Below are 22,176 nucleotides of genomic sequence, written 5' to 3'. Positions count from 1 at the left end.
GTGACCCAGCATTAAGGAGGCTAAGGCAAGGGCTTTGCAGGTTTGAATCCAGCCTGAGCTGTACAGCAAAATTCTGTATCAAAAATAAAACCAATCAATCAATAAATCAATCAATCAATCATAGAGGAGATCATCATCCCCGTGGAGAAAGCACTTGCTGGCCAAACATGAGTTCAATTCCTCAGACAGGAAAACCTGAGCATGGCGATGTGTCTATAATCCTAATCCAAGGAGGGGAAGGGCACAGACAATGAGATCAGGTTCCCTGTGAGACCCTATCTCAAAAGATTACAATTAAGGGTCTGGAGAGATGGCTCAGTAGCTAAGAACAGGCTGCTCTGGCAGAGAAACAGGGCTCAATTCCCAGTCACCACATGATGGATCACAACCATCTGTAACCCCAATTCCAGGGGATCCAATGTCCTCTTCCTTGGGTACCAGACATGCACATGAAACAGAAAGAAACACTCATACACACATAAAAAAAAAAAACCAAAAAAAAAAAAAACCAAAAAAAAAATCTTTTTAAGTGAAACAGCCCTGGCCTCCATCATCCCCCTCCACACAGGTGCACACAAAGACACATACACAAATACCAATATAACAGTAACAACAGGACTGGGAACAGGCTGGCCATAAGCCAGCAGAGTGCTTGCCTAGCATGCGTCAAGCCCTGAGTTCCACACCCAGCTCCACACAAACCGGGTACCGGGTACTTATAAGCCCAGCACCCAGGTGGTGGACATAAGGATGCAGAGTTCAAGGTCATCCCAAGTTACATGTGGAATTCAAGACCAAAATGGCATATATGATGCACAGTCTTGAAGAGAGAGAGGATATCGTGAGAGTGAGATGGCTGAGAACCCATGGTGGAGGAAAGGGAGGAAGCAGGTAAAAGAGGCACAAGCAGTGAGGTACGAGCCAGGGTCTGCAGGTTCTCAGGCGTCGTTGGCTTCTACAATTGGAAGCTGAAGTGGCACATGGGACATAGAGACAAGAGGGGAGCCTCTGAGGGAGTCCAAAGGTACTTGTCTAACTCCAACTGTAAAGCGGCGGCCACCACCAGGGTGAGGGCCACATAGCTCGTACCAGCCACTTACCCTTCCTTCCCCACTCACATCACACACGACAAGGGTCCCTACCATGAAGTGTATTTAGAGCCCTGGAACAAAGAGGGCAAAAAGAGCTTTGATGTCTGTCACCAAAAGATCTGCACACAGACACAGAGCACTTTACAGCCAGTATGAGGAAAAGAATGGGCTGGACAGCCAGCAACACAAAAGCACATGGTCAGCAAGTCATTCCTTTGCTTCACCTCAGCAAGAAGACAGTTGCCTCCTCCAAGATGCTCTCCCTGCCTGCCACTTCAGCTTCCTACAAATAGGAAAGCCTTAAGGGAAGCCACACCCAAAGCCTCCACAGACAGAACTCCGGACCTTAGCACCTGGGAATTTTGCCAAAGACTTTACTCCAGGTTCAGGAGGAAGACTGGAAAATCTAAGTTAGGGGAATCTATCGGGAGGCAAAGCAAGCCTCAGGGTAAGGCCCATGAGAGAAGCCAAGAGGCTGGTTTCATAATACCCACTCCAAGGAAGTTTTACTAGTGAGAGGGATCACACACAGGCCTCAAGGTGGGTAAGGCTGTAGATAACAGCCCATTGAGGGAGCTATTCCTCTCAATGGCATGACCTCCTCAGCCTCACAATGCTGCCTCAGTTCCCCTCACTCAACACAAACACGAGTGGCCAGGATGTTCCAAGCTACAATTGGAAACTAACATGGAAAGCTTTCTAGAAGTGACCAGACCAGAAAGCTAGTTGTGGAGGGCTGGAGAGATGGTTCAGAGGTTAAGAGCACTGCTGTTCTTCTAGAAGATTGGGGTTCAATTCCTAGAACCCATAAGGCAGCTCACAGCTTTCCCTAACTCCTGTTCCAGGGGATCCAACACCCTCACGCAGATATACATACAGTCAAATCATCAATGTACATTAGAAATAAATAAAAATAAAAAAAGTATTAAGCTAGCTGTGGGCTCAGTGGTTAAGTGCTGGCTACACAAGAAATCCAGAGTTTGGATCCCTAGAACCCACATAAATGCTAGGCAGACTTCATAGCCCACTTCTAATTCCAGCCTAGAAAGACAAGACAATGGATTGATGCCCAGAACAAACTGGCTAGCCAGACTAGCTGTATCAGTGAGCTCAGGGTTTGATTGAGAGGCCATCTCAATGGATGCAGTAGGAAATACCAGGCCTCCATGGCACTCATGCTCACACATGAAAACATGCATACACACACATGCATACCACACACATCTGAAAAAATCAGAAAGTTGTTTTTGTGGACTTTGTTGTTATACTGTTTTTCCCTTTGGTTTGTTTGGGGTTTCTGAGACAGGTCTTCTGTAGCTCAGGCTGGCCTTCCACTTGTCTGGGTAGAAGAGGCTAGCCTTAAACTTCTATCTTCCTCCTGTACCTCTCAGGTGCTGGGATTACAGCCAGCTTTGAAGAAAAAACAAGATTGTTTTTGTTTTGTTTTTATTTGCTTGTTTCCTGAGATAAGGTCTGACTCTGAGCCCCAAACTGACCTTGAAATATGGCTAATCCTCCAGTCACAGCCTCTCAAATGCAGGGATAACAGGAGTGAGCTCCCTCACTCAGCTTGGGAAACTAGTTGTCTATGTAGGCGGAGTGGTCAGGGGTCTACGGTGAAGCCAAGGGGTCAGCCTAGAAGCAGCAGGTATACTCCTCTGAGAAAGGTGCCTCCAGTACAGACGCGCCCCAGTGGTGGCCCCAGGAAGCTACTGGTTCCCACTCTGACAGGTGGTGTCCCGAGCCCCATGTATCTCAGGCCATTCTAAATCTGCGTCAAGCAATCAGCTAACCCGGTGTGTGCAGGGTGCTCTACCTGTGTTTCCTCTGTGTGGACACTGCTCTGTCCCACCAGGCTCCAGTTCAACTGAGGGGCATCCACATGGCGGTGGGTTCCAAAACCAATCTTTCACTTCTGACTCCATCTATCTATCGCCAGACTTCTCATTCTTCCAGAATGTTCTTTGTTTACCTGCCCACCCATTTTTCTGTCTAGTTAGGTCCAGGTCCCTGTCACGTCTCCAGCATCTGGTCCATTAGGCCCAACTTAAGGCTTGACAGTGAAGACACACACCTGACAACCTTAAAGGAACCTGGCCTTCATGACAACGTTACCCTCCTTCTCCAGTCTGTTTCCCAACCTGTAACTGAGGACAGTATAAAAGCAGCAACTGGGGGTTGGGGATTTAGCTTAGTGGTAGAGCACCTGCCTAGCAAACGCAAGGCCCTGGGTTCGGTCCCCAGCTCCGAAAAAAAAAAAAAAAAAAGAAAAAAAAAAAAAAGCAGCAACTGTCTCCCAAGGACTTGGGTGGGACTCAGCTGGTGGACTGGGTCAGTTGCCTAGCAGATAGCAAGCCCTGGGTTCCATCTCAGCACGGAATAAACCAGAATGTTGGTACACATCTGAAATTCCAGCACATGGACACAGAAAGACTGGGAGTTTAAAGTCATCTTCAGCTACTTAGGAAATTCCAGACTAGCCTGGGCTACATGAGACCCCATCTCAAAGAAACAAGAGGAGGTGTGAGGAAGACACTCAGTAGTCATGAGCACTGACTGCTCTTGCAGAGGACAAGGGTTCAATTCCTAGTGACATGACAGTTCACAACTTCTGCAACTCCAGTTCCAGAGGGTCCAATACCCTTCAGTCTTCAAGGGCACTGCACATGTGTAGTACATATAAATTCATGCAAGCAAGCATACACACACGCACACACTCACATGCATACACACACACATGCACGCTTACACACAAGTGCACACATGCACACAGTGGGGTGCAGAGTAGATCTTAAAGAGAAACTAAACGGAAGCAAAGTGCTCATCTAGCCTCTGGCTGAAGCTGAGGCTGGCCTCCCAGAAACCTCACACACACCTTCTTAGTGTAGCATCAGGCTCAGGAGAGGCATGACAACGTCCTCCATTCGCTCAGTTTGCACAGAGGCCCTGTGAGTAGTTCATTACTGCCTGTATTTTCTCCAAAAACATTGACACTTTAATAAGGGCCTAATTACAGCTAGCACTTGGCCCCTCCCCTGTAAATTAGGGTTCAGCAGATGCCCAAGTTTCTCCCGGCAACCAAGGAGCCTGTCATTTCAGCATTTGTATTCAAACCTGGTACAGCCTAGACCAGCTGCAGCTCAGAGCAACTGCAAGAGTGTGAGCAATGGGCTTCCCTTAGGTGACCAGCTCTTCCCCAGCTCTAGAAATGTTTAGTCAAGTCCAGTGTGGTGGAATAGGCCTGCCATTGCGGCACTCGGGAAAGGGGGGCAAGGAATCTCAAACTTGGGGACAGCCTGTGCTACCTAGCAAAAACACTGTATTAAAAACAGATGAAAAGGCAGGTAGTGGTGGCAAATCAAACCTTTAATCCTAATTCTCAGGAGGCAGAGGCAGACTGGTCTCTGTGAGTTCAAGGCTAGCCTGATCTACAGAGTTTCAGAACAGCCAGGGTTACACAGAGAAACCCTGTTTCAAAAAATAAAACAACGACAACAAGAATACTGGTGAGATGCTCCCTGCATAAAGACACCTGCTGCCAAGCCTGATGATCCCTGGGACCCACAAAGGAGGGAACCAAGTCCTGCAAGCTGTCCTCTGACCTCCACATGCATATGAACACATGTGCACATGTACCTGTGCACATGTGAAGCAGCCCACCCAAGCGTCCCCTGGAGGCAGACGGTGTGCCCCCAGGCCACTTTCCCCATCCGCTCCCTGATCCCCAGGAGAGAAGTGGCCTGTGCCAAGCCCCACACCAATTCTTTTTAAGTCTCTTCCCACTGTCCCAGTTTCCTGACACTCTTGGGTATATTGCTGGCTCAGAACCTTTATACTGGCTGTTTCCACATCCTGGGATGCCTTTCCCAACTTCTGCTTCCAAAGGAGTAAGAGTGGCCCTGAGTGGAAGACCCACTGAGTTACGCATTAAGTCAGCTTCCCCAGGGTGAGGGTCTCAGTCTTCCTTTGTAACTTCTGGGAGCCTTAGTACATGACAGCAGACATCATACTACTGCCCTGTACTGCCTGGACTATATGCAGCCCCCGTCTTATAGCAGAGAAACCTGGGGTCTAGCCGGCACACTTACCATGCACAAAGTTCTCAGTTCCATCCCCAGTACTATATAAACCGAAGCATGGTGGTACACACCTGCAATGCCAAAACTCAGAAGGTGAAGGCAGGAGATCTAGAGTTCTGGGTTATCCTCAGCTATACAACCATTTCAAAGCCAGCCCAAGATTCAGCCCTTGGCAAAAGCCAGAAATCATAAATACACACCTGTCACTCGAGCACTGTGAAGACCTGGACAGACACATCCCTAGGGCTGGCTGGCCAGTCAGTCTAGACTAAGCAACAAGCCCCAAGTTCCAAGGAACTGAGACAATGTCTCAAAAGTAGATGGCTCCTGAGGAACCATGCCTAAGGCTGCCCTCTGACCTCCGCACACTCATACTCACATATCTGTGCATAGACACACACAAAGGAACCTAGGACCTAGAATCAATCCCCTTGACTGAAGGCACACAAGTCAATTATGGTTGACCCATGCTTGGAGCCTCAGGCCTCCATGTCATTATCATTACTCTCTAGAACCTTCGTGTAGTTTCGGGCTCTGTAGACATCTGGACCTCATGCGAAACCTGTTACATTTCAAGTCCTTGGCCTCCAGGGTTAGCAATCTGTATGCAAACCTCGGCAAGGGGCTGGGCCAACTCAGACGTCCTAGAGTACACTAATGTTCTTAGAAAAATCTAAGGCGGCACTGACAGGAAGCAGGCTGAGCTGTCCCTAGGTGCTTGGCACACTCTCTCCTTTGCTCCTGGCTGACAGCCAGATGTCCACTGATGGACATTCAAGAACAGCAGAAGGAGGAAACAGCAGTAGGGTCAGAATAGACTCTCAGTTCTGACTGTTTAGTAAAATTCACATCAGGAAATAGAGAATGGGACTGAGTGGGACCCTCTTACCGAGGCCGCATAATGCAGGTACATTATGGCATTCTAGAGTAATCACTATGTCTTAAGCCAGACATAGTGGTGCATACCTGATCCCAGCACTTGAAAAATGAAATCTAAAAACTGCTGCTACAATTCTGGGGGCCAACCTGTGCTATACAGTAAGTTCCAGGTCAGCCTGGACTACAGTATGAGACTGTTTCAAAACAAACAAACAAACCAACAACAACAAAAAAAAAAAACCAGGAAGGGTGCTGTACACCTTTAATCCCAGCACTCAGGGGGCAGAAGCAGGTGTGTTCAAGGCCAGCCTGTCTATGTTGTGAGATGCTATTTAAAAAACGAATCAATAGCTGGGCTTGGTGGCACTTGCCTTTAATCTCGTCAACTGAGGTAGAGGCCAGCCTGGTGTACAAAGGGGGTTTCAGGACAGCCAGGGTTCAGTTACACAGAGAAACACTGTCTTAAAAACAAAACAAAACAAACATGGATATGTGCATATGCATATACATAAAATGTTTATTTCAGCACCTAAAGCCACAGTCATAGAAAGATCTCTGAGTATGAAGCAATCAAAGAAAACATAAATATCGATAATATTTGTTATCAATTGGTGCTGGGAACTGACCCCAAGGTCTTATTCATGCTAGGTAAGTTCTCTATGTCTGAGCTTAGCCCACAGCTCTCTCTTGGCCTTTTTTTTTTTTTTTTTTTTTTTTGAGACAAGGACTAACAATGGAGGCCAGATTGACCTCAAACTCAAGAAATCTGCCTCAGACTCCCACGTCCCTAAGGTCACAGGTTCAGCCTAAATAAACACTTCCAACAACCCAGTCCCTGCAGCCTTGCATCAACTTTGAAGGTTTTTGAGACAGGGTCTGACTATGTATCCCTGGCTGCCCTAGAACTCTATGTAGAGTGAGCTAGCCTCAAATTTAGGGATGCCCTGCCTCCACAAGACTGGTAACAAAAACACACAACACAGGGTGTGTGTGTGTGTGTGTGTGTGTGTGTCTGTCTGTCTGTCTGTCTGTCTGTCTCCGTCCCAATGTTAGGGTGAGGCAGAGAGTGGTGGATCACTGGAACTCACTGGCCAACCAGACTAGCTGATCAGTGAGCTTCATGCTCAGTGAGGGACCATGTCTCTAAAATTTAAGATGGGAGGACAAACGCCTAATGACCAGAGTTTGATTCCCCAGGACCCACAGAGAATTGGAAGGACTTTACAAAGATTATGTCCCCTGACTCCACAAGTGCACTCTGGCACACACTTGGACACACACACACACACACACACACACACACACACACACACAATGATAATGTCCACAGCAAAGCAAATGTTATCACTGGGCACACACTGCAGCATCATACATGGAGCACTTCCTGGAATGGAGAAGTGCTGCTGTGTGCAAGGCAGAGGGGGAGGGACAGGAGTAAATCAACATCCCTTCTTCACTCACTTCCTGGATCCTACAAACAGCTGCGAGTGGAATTTGCCCACTGGACAGATGGAAGAAGCTGAGGCTCCCAGAGCTGTCTGGAGAGCATTCCAACTGGGAGGCTTTAGCTTAGAAGTCATCTGACGGGTTTGGGGATCCTGGGCCAGGAAAGAACCCTACAGAATGTTTCTTCCCAAGTTCCCTGAGTTCTGTCACTCAGAGAGGATGGACAGGCAGGGGTGCCTGGGCGGTAATGGAGAACAGACTAATGGATGGATTCACTTGGAAGACAAGAGTCAGCCGGCCCAAGAGAACCAGATAACAAGAGGCTACCAAAGTTCAGCAGGTCAGATGGCAGAGGCCCACTCAAGTAAATAAGGGGCACAGATGGGCATTCGCACACGAGAGGTCACCTCAGATGGCTAGCCAGACAACGGTGGACCTCAGAGTGGGTCTGGACAGATGGGACAACCAAATGGTGCCCGTAGGAAGCCTGTTCAGAACGGATAACCAGCTAACCAGACAAGAGAGAAGGCTCCAGATAAATAACTGGCCAGACAGACCCCAGGGGTCATCCCCCATGGATGGCTGGGTGGCAAGTGTTATCTTCAACAGCACACACACTAAGACTTCCAGGCAGCAGGAGAAAAGAGGAGTGGATCACCACAGATCACAGGCAAAGCGATGTCAGAGTTACCCAGCGATAGCCGGAACTAGATGCACCAAGAGAGGTTTGCATTGACCGTCTTGCCCCAAACACCACCCACGATCATCGACTAGTACCAGACCTGGATCTCCATCTCCAGTCTCTGAGAAAAGTCATGGAGACTCTTGCCCCAGACCTTACCCAATGCCACCGGTCCTGAGGCGTCCGCGAGCCGCAGTTCCGCCATTCCCCGCCCGCCCTCCGCGCCCTAGGCCGCCGCCCGCCCTCCCAGCCGGAGCCCCAGAACCGCCGCCGGCGCGCTCGCTCACCGGCCCACGAAGTTCTCGAGCACCGAACTCTTGCCGGCGCTCTGGCCGCCCACCACGGCGATCTGCGGCAGGTCCAGGTGGCAGCTCTGACCGATGGAGCTGAAGGCGTCCTGCAGCTTGTTAACCAGCGGGATGAGCTCTTCCATCCCGCGGTTGCCCATGGTGCCCGCCTCCGCCCCGCGGATCCCCCGACTACGACTCGCGGTCCCGATGCGTCTGTGGCCGTTGCTTCCTCCTGCTCTGCTCTGCCAGCCCGCCCGGGCTCCCCTTCGCCGCGACGCCCGCTCCCGGCTCGGCCTCACAGTCACCGCCTCATCCGGTTCTCAGGCGACACCCGACCCGAGCAACCTCCCCTCCCGGCCTCCGGGGTGGAGCCCGCAGCCCTAATGCTATATCTAATTGGTCAATAGCACTGCCACTCAAGAACGTGAGCCAATAAAAAAGGCACGAGGAAGGGTTAATTTCACAAGTTCACTGGGTAATAAAACCGTCACTCTTAAATGAAAGCCAATAGAAATCGAGCCGGGTTGTCAGACCGGGAAGGCGGGGTCTCTGGGAAAGACATTGAGGCCTCAGCTCACGGATGCGCGTTGGCTTATTGGTCACACAAAACGTCAACCTGCCAGTAGTGTAAGGAATCAATCCTTCAACACTGGATTGTCACTTGACACTAGTTAATTCCGTAAAAATTTCTCATTGGTTGATATAAATATCACTTCTCTACTCCAACCAATAAGAGAAAAGAAGAGCCGTAATCTTTTTATACAGTTTCTATACAGTTTCTGTATGCTGGCTACAAACTCTCGATGTTCCCCCTGTGTCCACCACCCGGTCTTGCTAGGATACACGTTACTAGCGTCCCAATCCTGACTGACAACCGCGTCATAAAAATTCTTTCAGCTTTCCTGGCATTTTTTAACACTTTGTGATATTCTTTTAAAGCAAAGGGCCACAGTACTCAGGGAGGCGAACATCGTGGATAAGGTTCAGTGATTGTCACACCTGAATTCTGAGGCTGTAGTGAAAACTTGTATTTTAGAAAGCCTCACAACTCCTAGCTCTGAAAGAATCCCAATGCCAGTGAAGATAAGTGGACACTTCTGCCTCACAGAAAAGTACTCTCGTCTTCTCATGCCTGTATCTGTATATTACTAAGGATTGAGTCTACGGTTTCATGAAGCTAAGCAAATGTTTTACCAGTGGCTACAACTCTAGGGTTATTTTTACTTTATTTTATTTTTTGCTCCAAGAGCGATGGCTCAGTGGTTAAGAGTACTCGCTGCCTTTGGAGCAGACTCAAGTTTGGTTCCCAGCACCCACATGACAGCTCACAACCATCAGTGAGTCCAGTTCCAGGAATCTGACACCCTCTTCTGGCCTCCATTAGTATCAGACACAGACATGACACACATACCTACATGCAAGCAAACACACCGATGTACAGTTTTTTAAAAATTCACATAACATTTAATTTTTTAGAATTATCTATTTATGTATAGGAGTACACTGTAGCTGTCTTCAGACACACCAAGAGAGGGTGCCAAATCCCATAACAGATGGCTGTGAGCCACCATGTGGTTCCTGGGAATTGAACTCAGGACCTCTGGAAGAGCAATCTGTGCTCTTAACCACTGAGCCATCTCTCCAGCCCAACATTTCATTTAAAGGATTTACTTTTTTATGTGCACCAGATACGTGCCTGGTACCCATAGAAGTCAGGAAGCATCAGATCCCCTAGATCGGGAATTCTGGATGGTTGTGAACCGCAATGTGGGTGAGCAACAACTGTTCTTAACCGCTGAGCTATCGCTTCAACCCCAAACTCTTGTTTTGTGTTCATGGTGTTTCGCCTTGTTTTGTTCTCCATATTCATGTAGACCAAGAAAACCAAAGGAGGGCATCAGATCTTCCCAGAACTGGAGGTACAGTTTCAAGCTGCCATGTGGGTGCTCAGACCTGAACTCAGGTCCTGTGCAAGAGCAACAAGTGCTCTAACCTGCTGAACCAAAATTCCAGCCCTCTTATTTTAACTATGTTTGTTTATGTTGGGTGCGGTACAGACACTTGAGAGGAGAATAGGGCATGGGATGCCCTGAAGCGGTCGTCAGTCATCTGATTATGGGCGCTAAGAACCAAACTGTAGTCCTCTCCAACAGCAACCACAGCTCCAGCCCCTGTTGTTTCTGTCACTTGTGTGCTTGTGGTATGCTGCCCTGTGCATATGGAGGGCAGATTTGACGTTAGGGAAGGCCACTTTCAGTTTTTGAAGCAGGATTTCTCAGCCAAGAGCTGGTCAATTCAGCAGGGCTGGCTGCTGGCTGACCTTCCCAGAGCTGGAATTACACAAGCTCACCACCATGCTTGAGTTTTTATGAGGGACCTGTGGATGTCACCCACCATCTGTATAGATGCCCATCCACCCACCCCCAAGCCATGGTAAGTCAGAAGCCAATATTCCACTTGTTTCCATGTTTCTTCAACTTTTCTACACCCTACATTCTTTAGTTACCAAGTGTAATTTGGAGATCCACTCTCTAATGCAAGAATGGAGGAATACACTATTTTGCAGGCAAAATCGGAGGTTCTGGAGTGTACTTTGGGGGGAATGGTGCTGACAGAGCCTCATTCGGCAGAGCCTTGACTCGAGGCTGTGTAGTGGAGGATGGTCTTGGACTTAGATCTTCCTGCCATGACGCTGCAGTGTTGAGAGTACAGGCAGGAGCCACCAGACCCAGTTCATCAGGGACACAGAGTTTCTCTTCATGCCAGGATCCCAGCATCTGCCCCAGAAGAGTCTTTTCCTTCTAGGAGGGTTGTGTTTGTTTTCATGAGACATAGTCTGTGTAGCTTGGGATGATCTTTACCTACTATGTATCCCAGGCTGGCCTGAAATGCCTGATCCTCTGGCCCCAGTGTCTTGAATATAGGGGTTTCAGCCCTGCCACCAGGCCAGAGTGGAACAGCTAATTGGTAATAATTTGATGCCTCTGGGCACACGTGTACTTGAATAGGAGTCAGTGAGGAGGCAGAAGGAGCGTACACTCTGGAAAGCAGCTGACAGGAGGTGGTACAGGGGTCATGCTGGAGCAGTGAGTGAGACGATGACAGAGGGGGACCCTTTAAAAACAAGAAAGAAAAAAGAAAGAAAAGGACCAGAGCATTAAAGCTCCTCCTTGTTTGCCTTGTTGGCCAGAGGAATAAGATATGTGTGTAAGCCAGTGGGAAACTTTAGGAGAACTAGGTAACATCAACTGATAAGCCATTGTTTAAGGAACAGGACTTAGTCCCAGGTCCCAAATATATGGGTTTATGGTTGGTAGGCTTGGTGTCACATACTTTATCAGTGCTGCAAGAACCTGGAAAAATACTAATTATACACAGAAGGAGTTGGCTGAATATTATGTGGAAACAATAAAAAAAGAAAAAAGGTATAGGGTTGGGTGTGTGCCTCTGTGGATCTGTGCTTGTCTGGGATGCTCTGGGCTCCATCCCCGGCACATGAACCAGGAGTGGTGGTGCACACCTATGATGCCAGCCTAGGGAGCAGAGGCCAGGTAATGGTAGAGATTCAAGGTCATCCTTAAGAATACAGCAAGCGGGTTGGGGATTTAGCTCAGTGGTAGAGCACTTCCCTAGCAAGCACAAGGCCCTGGGTTCAGTCCCCACCTCCGAAAAAAAAGAAAAGGAGAAAAAAAAAAGAATACAGCAAGCTGGGCTGGAGAGATGGCTCAGCGTTTAAGAGCACCCGACTACTCTTCCAGAGGTCCTGAGTTCAATTCCCAGCAACCACATGATGGCTCACAACCATCTGTAAAGAGATCTGATGCCCTCTTCTGGTGTATCTGAAGACAGCTACAGTGTACTTATATATAATAAATGAATAAATCTTTAAAAAAAGAAAAAGAATACAGCAAGCTGTCTGATGGGTAGTCACACCCCTATACCCCAATACTGGGGACGCTGAGCCAGGCACGTCTCTGTGGGTTCAAGACCAACCAGGTCTACACTGAGAGTTCTAGCTGGGGCTAGTTAGAGCCTGTCTCAAGAAGAAAAGCAAAGGGTGGCAGGCAGGGTAACTAGATCATAGGTGAGGGGCAGAGCATAGTCAGGCATGCTTGGCCTTGGGTTTGATCCCTGTCACATGCCATGGTGTGACGTCTGCTAATTCACATCTATTATTAAGGAGAGTACAGAGTGCTAGGCAGCCAAGTTTGTGCTACAGGATTAAGAGTAGAGCAGAGGGCTGGAGGGATGGCTCAGTGGTTAAGAGCACTGACTGCTCTTCCAGAGGTCCTGAGTTCAATTCTCAACAACCACATGGTGGTTCACAACCATCTGTAATGGGACCTGATGCCCTCTTCTGGTGTGTCTTAAGATAGCTACAGTATACTCATATATAATAAATAATTTTTTTTTTTTTTTTAAGACTAGAGCAGAAAGGCAAGCTGCCATTCTCTACTGGTGACCTTGGGCAAAGCTGCTTCCTCTCCCTGGGCCAGGTAGGCACCTGACAACCAGGGAAGAATGAGAGTGATATCTTTCAGGGTAGCTGGGAGAGCCTGACCTAGACAAACCCCCCAGTTTGAGAACACATTCCAAAGCTGGGCTGTGCTCAGGGGTTCCCAGTTACCCCACAGTTTCTATGACTACTTTTTTGTTTTATTTTCATTGAGAAAGGGTATTACACTGTACCCTAGGCAGGCTATGAAAAATAAGTTGGCCTTAAACTTGCAGCTAACCTTTCCAGAGCTAGGATTATAGCTCTGGGGTCACAAGTCCTTGGGGCCATCTCCCAGACCCTCCTGGCTCTGCCTCTCTTTCTTTGTCCTGGGATCATACCCTCCAGGCCTCTGCACATATATCCAAGCATGGGCACACCTCCACTCTCTGGTTTACTTCTTACCGAGAATCGAGAAATCCAACTACAATGAGGAAGAAAGAAGACAGGGAGATCTTAAAAGATACAAGATCTTAAATGAAAACAAAAAGTAGTAACAAAATCTTTTGTAAAAAAGAGTCCTTCAATATTCCCTGTACCCCAGCGTCCTTCCCCAGCAACCAGGTCATGTGAGTGTGATTCCCACAGAGGCCAGTGCTTCAATGGCCCAGGCAGGACAGAGGCTGTGGTCCCCATACATGGTCCGCATGAAGTTCCGCACGAAGTCGGGAAAGCGCTGTTCCAAGATACTGCTGCGCGCGGCGCTCAGGAGCTGCAGCTGCAGGGCAATAAAAGCATCAGCTAGGACGTGGGCCACCAGCAATCCCAAGAGCACCCCCAAGGGCAGGGGGGAGCATCAGCTAGGGTGCGGGCCACCAGCAATCCCAAGAGCACCCCCAAGGGCAGGGGGGAGCATCAGTAGGGTGCGGGCCACCAGCAGTCTCAAGAGCAACCCGAAGGCACCAGGCTTGCAAAGAGGCTCAACCACATCAAGAGCCAGAGGCAAAGGGAGCCACCTTAGAGGCCCTACCCACACCACACCCTCCAGATGAATCTCACCCACAGGGCCCTTACTGCATTCTTATTACACCCCCAAAGGAGACCCTCAGACCCACACCTTCAATAAAAAGGGGCCGTGCTACCCCCCATCATAGCCTCACCCGACTCTGCCCTGGGAGCCAAGGCCCTCCCTGCCCCACACCATGTCCATCCAGGTCACCTGATAGGCAATGTTGTGCACGGTGAGGTGGTGCAGCGCTGCGGTGTTGTCACTGTGCAGCAGGGTGTGCAAGAAGGCGCGGCTGTGCCTGTGGGTCACACAGTTGGTGGCCGTATCCTGCCTGCCCTCTCCCCTCTCCAATCCCTAACTTCCAAGACCTACGTCTGGCAGGTGGCACAGGGACACTCGGGGTTTATGGGGCTGAAGTCCTTGGCGTACTGCTGCTTCTTCAACTGCAGGTTCCCAGTGGGCACAAGGGCGGATCCAAAACGCTGGGGGACAGGGAAAGTCAAGGTCATGAGGGGTACAGACTCTTAGCCCTTCCAGCCCCCTACCCGGGACTTACCGCTGTCCGTGTGGGGTATACACAGTCGAACATGTCACATCCAAGGGCCACGCAGACCACCAAATCGGTGGCATAGCTGGGTGCAGCCGTGGGATGGGAAGAGAAGCAGAGTCCACCTGAAGAGAGGGCTTCCAGGACTCCCTCTGCCCTCTCTCTAAGAGCCATGTGTCCTCTTTTGTCTGATTCTGTACTGATATTGTGTTTCCTGTAGCCTAGGCTGGCCCAATACTCCCTACATAGCTGAGGATGCCCCGGAACATTATTTACTCCAGGAAGTGGCTTATGTGACCACTTCATTAATTCCCCAGCAACACCATACCCTTCTTCCCATGAGGATCCCTCAAAAGGGAAAGGGGACCCCAGGATGGGCTCCCCACACCAGGGCTCGCCCCAACATACCCAACCCCCATCAGGTAGCGTGGCTTGTCCTTAGGCAGCATGGAGGTGCTCAATGCCACCATCTTCCAGAACTGCTCCTTGCTCTCTCCTCCGCTCAGACCTCCGATGGCAAAGCCCGGCACATCCCTCTTGGTCATCTCTGAAAGGACAGATGACCCTGGCTTAGGAGGACTTAGGATTTTGTGACATTACAAAAGGCTAAACCCAACTCCTGTCCCGAGACTCAACTTCCTGTGTTACAATGCAACACAGCTGCTAACTTACAAGGCCATGAGACAAACATTTAGATACACACCCTGGAATACCTACAGCCCAGGAGGCTGAGGAGGGAGAATGAGGAATTCAAGGCCACCCTGAACTACAGGAGTGTGACTAGGTCATTAGCAGCTCATTACTCAGACTCCCTGGGTCCCTGCTCAGCTGCACATCATCCGAGTGAGGTGATGCATGTCAGTGACGTGGAGGCAGGAGGATCATCCTCTGCTACACAGGAAAGTCCAGACCAGCCTGGGCTACACAAAAGCCTGTCGTATGTCAATGTAATATTTCAACAGATCTGTGAGAGGAGCCAGCGGGCGGGAAGGAGCTGCCAAACCTCATGACCTGGGTTCCACCCCAGAACCCATGTGGTGGAAGGAGAGAACTGACCCCAAACTCACACTGTCTCTTACACATACACTGTGAGGGAGGGTGAATGGGAAGAGAGAGGGAGAGAGGGAGAGGGGAAGGGAGAGAGGGAGAGGGGAAGGAAGAGAGGGAGAGAGGGAAAGGGAGAGGGAGAGGGAGAGAGAGAGAGAGAGAGAGAGAGAGAGAGAATGATAAAATTAGAAAACTAAGACCCAACCTGGAATCGGTATTTGGCTCCATTACTTCCATTTTCTGGACCTGCCCTACTGCACGAGGCTCAGGGCCTTCATCTCCTGCATTCACACCTTTGCCAGTTAACGGTTATGGCCACAGCATCATTCTGTACCCAGACCAGCCCCACCCTTGCCAGTACCTGACTCTACCTTTCAGGCAAGTGGTCCGAAGATCAGCATTCAGTCCGCCCTGGATGATGGCAAAGAGGTTCTGCTTGTCCTGACGCTTATGGGCTGCGATGCATCTGTCCAGCCAGCGGACTGACCTGCAGGAGGGTTCATCACAGAACCTCAAGTGGCTAGGGAGAAGGACAGGGGCCACAGGGCCCAAATCCCTCCTTCGTGTGCACACGCGCGCGCGCGCACACACACACACACACACACACACACACACACACCTGTGCATGGCCTCCTCCACTCGAGGGCCTGTCACCGTGCTGCTCACCACATCGTCCAACTGCATGATGATGTCCGAGCCTGGGAGTGGGAAGGTGCGCTCTGGTGAGGAAGAGGACACGGAGGACCCTCCCAGGGACCACCTCTGTAATCATCCTAATATGGCTGCACAGAAGCCAGGAACCTTCTCGTTCTCTTTTGTATAAATAACCTTACGGACCAGTGAGATAGATCAGCAGGCAACGGTGCTTTCTTCCAGTCCCAACTCTCCAAGTTCAATCCCTAGGACCCACACGGTGGAAAGAGGGAACCGATTCCTGCATGTTGTCACTCTGGATCCCAGACTCTTCCCCAGCTCCCACTCCTCCGCCCCTACTGAAATCGTGTGCCTACAGCAATGGTCTAACACACACAAGGCCACAGACTCCATCCCCAAAACCGCAGGAAGTGGGTGCGCTGGCTCTGTCCCAGCATTCGGGAGGTGGAAGCAGAGGAATCAAGAGTCTAAGGTTGGGGGTCACTGGTTAAGAGTGCTCACTGTTCTTCCAGAGAGCCTGGTTCAGTTCCCAGATCCCACATGACAACTTGCTGTGAGTTGTCATATGATTGTATCGGAGAATCCAATACCCTCTTCTAGGCTCTGTGCCACATGAGGTACACAGATATACATGCAGGCAAAATACCCACACAAAATCAAATAGCTAGACATGGTTGGTGCACACAATTAATCCGAAGAGGCAGGAGGAGCTCTGAGTTCAAGGCCAATGTAGCCTACCTAGCAAGATCTAGGCAGTCAAGGCTAAATAGGGAGACTCAATTGTTAGATTTCCAACCCAGGACCCCCAACCCTAACCCTGTTAATATACAGGCAATTTCACTGGCCTGCTCTCAGGGACCTAGCAACTGCTAAAGGGACCTGCCAAGGCCAGGTGCACAAGGTGTGTGCAGCTGATAAAAGCACCCACCCGGCACCCCAGCATCCCTCCTCTCTCTGTCTTGCTCTGTCTCTCTGTCTCTGTCTCTCTGTCTCTGTCTCTCTTTGTCTCTGTCTCTGTCTCTGTCTCTCTCTCTCTGTGTGCTCCCCCGTTCTGTCTCCTGGTCAGGGACAAACATCCCTCAAATCCCCCCCACTGCAAAAAGCTGTCTTCTAATAAACCTGTTTTTATGTTTTTAATTCAGCTTGAATTGGCTTATTTCATTGGCAGAGAAAAACTGTCTCAAATCCAACAACAACAAAAAGAAAAATACAATCTTTAAAAATGTATTTTTTTTTAGAAAAATAGAATTCAAGGTCATTCTTGGTTCCCTCTGAGACCCTGTCTGAGACAAGATGGAGGCAAGGACTGGCACCAAAGCTGACCTCTGTGTCCTGCTCTTGCTTTATGGCACGAGTGCACACACCAATACAAATAAAGCATGGCCACCCTTTGCATAATGCTTCCTGCTAACGATGATTCTGAAACCCAAAGACTTCCCCAAATGAAAGGTCTGGGGCCCTGAGGCCAAGACTCAGCAGCAGAGCCCCAGCTTGGCACACGCGAGGACCTGGGTTACATGCCCAGTTAGACAGAAGAGATAGATAGTTAGATAAATGGATAGATAGACAGGTACACAGATGGATGGATGGATGGATGGATGGATGGATGGATACAAGGACTAAAGGATGAATATAGACTATCCCAGTTTAATTTCACTTGAGAGAAAAGCCACGAGGGATTTCCTAGATCACATGGGCTGGGGGCCATATCTGAGAGAGGGCCCAGCCCTCCATGAGCAGTACTACCTCTAGGCAAGTAATGTTGGACTAAATAAAAAAGCGTTGGGCTGAGGCTTGGACTTTGTGGCTGAGAGCACTCGCTGTCCTTCCAGAGGACCCAGGTTTGGTTCCCAGCACCCAGGTAAGTCAGTACCGCCTGTAACTTCAGGCGTAGAAAATGTACTCCCTCTGGCCTCCTCAGACATCTGCACTCCCATGTATATACAACACATAACAAAATAATAAAAATCAATCTTAATAGAAACTAGCTAACTAAGCATGAGCCTGCAAGGAAGCTAGGGAGAAGTATTTCTCATTGCTTCTGCTCCAGGGACCTGCTTTGGTTTCCCTCGATGATCAACTGCGTAAGCCCAGTAAAAGGCAGCTTAGGTCAGGCTGTTTTATCACACAGAGGGCTTTTGACTCACCAGGTCTAGTGAGAAGAAGCAAAGGCCAGGCTGCACAGCAAAGCTTTGTTCTTTCCCAAAAAACAAACAAACAAAAGAGAAGGCAGAGCCAGGTGTGTTTCCCTGAGCATGCCTGTTCCCGTAGCGGGAAGCAAGAGAGTCCCCAGCTTCAGCGTAGCCAGCACAGCATAGGGAGAGCCTGTATTTAGGTGCAAGAACTCAGGCCAGGGCTCTGGGGTAGAGCTCTGGCGGATTAGCATGTGGCTCAGTGGTAGCCCCTTGCCCAGAATCCCTCAGTGAGGGGCCATATGTAAGAAGAAATAAACCCTTTCCTCACCAAGTTGTTTTTGCTCCTGCTGTTATCACGGCAATCTTATCCTGCTATCAGAAGATACAGGGACCCAGGACAACTCTTGTCGCACAAGCTGCTCTGGCAACACCGGAGGATTCGTAAGAAGACTTTAGGATAAAGCCCATACCCAGCCAGCACCAGGCCTTAAGCCCCGACAGATCATTCTACTTGTACGTATGGAAGTGGGGAAGAGTTGGAGCTTATGTTCCAAGGCTCCAGCCCCAAGTACGATCTATAACATAACCTGTCCTGGACTGTAGACGCAGCTCAATGAATGGCATGCTTGTGTAGTGTACAGAAAGCCCTGGGCCTGATCCCCGACTCACTATAAAACCGGGCACACCTCTTCTGGTGTGTCTGAGGACAGCTACAGTGTACTCATATATATGAATAAATTAATCTTTAAAAAAAAAAAAAAAACGGGCACAGTGGCATTTGGCTGTAATCCCACCACTCTGGAGGTGGGAAGGAAGAGAACTGGGGGTTCAAAGTCAACTTCAGTTAAAGAGGGAGTCTAAGTCAGCATGGACTATGTAGGTCTCTGTCTCAAAAAAAAAAAAAAAAAAAAAAAAAGATAAAATAAAACAAACTACATAGATGGAAATAAGAGACCCAAAGCATGCCTGTCTCATCTTGTTGCCACCAATATTTTATTAAACTCAATTTGTTACTAGGAACACTAACAGCTTGGTGTGGTGGCACCTGTCTAAAAGGCCAACACTCCAGAGGAAAAGCAAAAGCAGGTATACCTCTGTTTGAGGCCAGCCTGGTCTACCAGTCTACATAGAGAGTTCTAGACCAGCTGAAGCTAAACAGTGAGACCCTCTCCAAAATAACTAGCAATAAGTAAACGATAAAATACACGCACATAAACACGCACACCACATAAACACATAAAACAAACCCACAAATAAAAGGGTAACTCCGTATCCAGCACTGTGCTTACACTCCTGACATTTGTTCTCTTGTCTGGTCAAGAGATGGAGACAGCTTCTAAACAGTGTAACCCAAGCAGGCCTAGAAGTAGCGACAATTTTCTGCTAGCTAGGCAGCCGACACGTGCTTTTTGTTTTTTAATGTGTTTCCTTTGTTTGCTGTGGTGGGGATCTAGTTCAGGACTTTGGCAAGGCACTCTAATCACCTGAGGCACATGCCCAACATGGGACCTATTCTTTATTCTTATTTTCACTGGGCTAAAGAGTCCAAATTCACGTGGCATCCGAGGACCTGTCTAAGCCACAGACAACCTAAAGGGGCGGTGCCCCAGGGTTCTCTTACCCAGAGCGTTCTGGATCTCCACCGACCTCTCTGGGCTCAAAAGTGTCTCTTCTCCATCATAGGGCGAGCGGAAGCGGACGCCCTCCTCCGTCACCTCGGACAAGGAGATGAGAGACACCATCTGGAAGCCGCCGCTATCCTGGGGAGAGCCCGCCGCAAAGCTGTCAGGAGATCGAGCCTGGGGATCTCTCACCTGAACGCAGCGCCCAAGGGCGGCAATCCCAACTCACCGTCAGCAGATTGTGGGGCCAATTCATGAAACCGTGAAGACCGTGAGCTTTCTGGATCAGCTCCGGACCCTGTGATGGAGAAAAAGTTAGGCCGTAACCCGACTCCACGGCCAGGTCTGGGTGAGCCCCAGCAGTGTGCTTACTAGAATGACATTTCCTGAGGCGTGTCCCGGCAAGGCGGCCCCCTCACCGCCCACCCCCGGATCGAATCCACACACCGGCCTCAACCCCAGATGGTAGGTGTTGCCCAAGCAGATGCGGCAGCCCAGGGAGTCCAGCTGTTCCGCGGTGATACCCTTCATGGTGGCCTGTGTACCCACAGGCATGAACACAGGGGTGGCTACCATTCCATGCGGCAGCCGCAGCTCACCGGCCCGAGCTCTGGAGCGACTGCACTCAGCGACTAGCCGCATGATTCGTGGAGCGGACTCAAGCGAACCTGGGCTGCCTACCGCCGCCATTTTCAGTTCCGGAACCACGTGGGCTGACACCACAGTGGACAGAGCCATGTTGCCCGGAATCACGTGATCTGGGAGGTATCAGGAACCATGGCAACTGACGCCTACACCCTCCACACTGGATGTACTACTTCCAGATCCCATTGCTGACACTTTCCCTCTATAACGAAAACGGTTCTAAAGCCCAGTGCCATTGCTCAGTGAGTGAAGATACACGGCGCCAAGCCCGATGACCTGAGTTTCTGGGATCTACAAGACAGCCATTCAAATTCGTATGGGCGGACATACAATAAATGTATTTTAAAACACTTCAAGACATGTTTTTCTGTTGTATAAAATACAACAGTCCAATATGCTCCCAAGATTTGGGAGGCTGAGGCAAAAGGATTGTGTGGAGTTAGAGATCAACACAGCACAGTGAGTTTCCTGCCAGCTTGGGTTACAGAGAGATCCCATCTCACAAAAAGAAAAAAAAAAAAAAAGATTGAAGAGAGCAGGTTATTGCACTCCTTTGAGTTTGAGGCTAGTCTACACTGCCTTGCAAGCTCCAGGACTGTTAAGGCTATATTATAGGCTACCTCCAAAACAAAACATGGCATTGTAGGGCGCTACTGCAATCCCACAGCCAGGAAGTAAAGATGAGTGTCAAAATTTCAAAACCATCCTCTACCATATAGTGATTTCAAGGCTAGCCTCAAAAAGTGTGTGTGTACTGGAGAGATGGCTGGGCAGTTAAGAGCACTGAATGCTCTTCCAGAGGAAATGGATTCAAATCCCCAGCAACCACGTGGAAGCTCACAACTGTCTGTAATGCCAAGATCTGACACCCTCACATGAACACACGTGCAGGCAAAACACCGATGCACGTAAAATTATTTTAAAAAAAATCAAAATAAGGACTAATGAGTTAGCAGGTAAGAGCATGTCCCCAGAGGACATCGGATACCTAGCACACACAGCCCCCTGTAACTCCAGTTCCAGGGGATCTGATGTCCTCCTTTGATCAGGCAGGTACACACACATTCAGGCAAAATACTTACATACACATAATAAATCTTTATAAACAAGCGCTTCCTGCCTGGCATGCACAAGGCTCTGGGTTGAGTCCTCTGCACACATACTCACATACACACGGCAGAAAGATAGATGTATTTGTGTCTTCATACATGTAGTCCCTAACACCAGTCTCTGTCATTCTGTGTTCATTCAAGGACCCAGCATGTAGTCTCAGTCATTTTTTGTCAAAGGATTCCTATCATTACAAAAGAAACCTAAAGCCCAGAACCTGGACCCTCACAATTATTCAATGGTGTGTGTGTGTGTGTGTGTGTGTGTGTGTGTGTGTGTGTGTGTACACTCATGTGTCCCCGGTGCACTGAACAGAGATAAAGTCAAGTGATTTACTGTCAATGTAAACTATATCTGTCACCTCTGCCGGCAGAGGGCACCATTGTCCCACATTTCCAAAGAGTTGCTATACAGAACCTGCTATTCATGGGCAAAGGTACTGGGTAGACCCTTAATAGTCTCTTGCCCTGTGATAAAGGGTAAATGATACCAATTTCCAGAGGCT

At 49.3% G+C, this 22,176-nt stretch overlaps 2 protein-coding genes across 21 annotated transcripts in view; both read right to left on the bottom strand.

Annotated features, from left to right (window-relative positions):
- Dnm2 (dynamin 2) overlaps positions 1 to 8,770 on the bottom strand; it is an 81,884-nt gene extending 73,114 nt beyond the window's left edge. For 15 of the 16 annotated variants that reach the window (XM_087560673.1, XM_087560675.1, XM_087560674.1 and 12 more), the window contains exon 1: positions 8,465 to 8,770. In XM_087560673.1, coding sequence (XP_087416799.1) covers positions 8,465 to 8,625 — 161 coding nt within the window. In that variant the 5' untranslated portion in view covers positions 8,626 to 8,770. 16 annotated transcript variants of the gene reach the window in all.
- Positions 8,771 to 13,337: 4,567 nt separating this feature from the next.
- On the bottom strand, positions 13,338 to 20,671 carry Qtrt1 (queuine tRNA-ribosyltransferase catalytic subunit 1). 5 transcript variants are annotated; one of them, XR_015626944.1, is made up of 10 exons: positions 20,289 to 20,671; positions 20,146 to 20,214; positions 19,916 to 20,054; positions 16,125 to 16,203; positions 15,867 to 15,992; positions 14,867 to 15,005; positions 14,468 to 14,543; positions 14,284 to 14,393; positions 14,122 to 14,209; positions 13,338 to 13,680 (listed from the first exon to the last, which is right to left on the bottom strand). XR_015626944.1 is itself a non-coding variant. In XM_087563560.1 (10 exons), the coding sequence occupies exons 1-10, from the start codon at positions 20,652 to 20,654 to the stop codon at positions 13,528 to 13,530; spliced, it is 1,335 nt and encodes a 444-aa protein (XP_087419686.1). In that variant the 5' UTR covers positions 20,655 to 20,671; the 3' UTR covers positions 13,338 to 13,527.
- Positions 20,672 to 22,176: the final 1,505 nt, after the last annotated feature.

The sequence above is a fragment of the Rattus norvegicus genome, chromosome 8, assembly GCF_021556685.1.
Source record: "Rattus norvegicus strain SHRSP/BbbUtx chromosome 8, alternate assembly SHRSP_T2T, whole genome shotgun sequence".
Classification (NCBI taxonomy): domain Eukaryota; kingdom Metazoa; phylum Chordata; class Mammalia; order Rodentia; family Muridae; genus Rattus; species Rattus norvegicus.
The sequence above is the reverse complement of the archived record's forward strand: the minus strand, read 5'-3'. Positions and strand labels throughout refer to the sequence as shown.

Bases quoted from the DNA above. Each gene is read 5' to 3' on its own strand.
- Qtrt1 (XM_087563560.1), bottom strand. From the start codon at position 20,654: ATGGCTCTGTCCACTGTGGTGTCAGCCCACGTGGTTCCGGAACTGAAA. The intron at 14,544-14,866 runs GTATGTTGGGGC...GGCTGCACCCAG, and splicing joins CGCTACCTGATGGGGGTTGG to CTATGCCACCGATTTGGTGG. The intron at 14,210-14,283 runs GTAGGTCTTGGA...TGTGACCCACAG, and splicing joins CCCTGTGCCACCTGCCAGAC to GCACAGCCGCGCCTTCTTGC.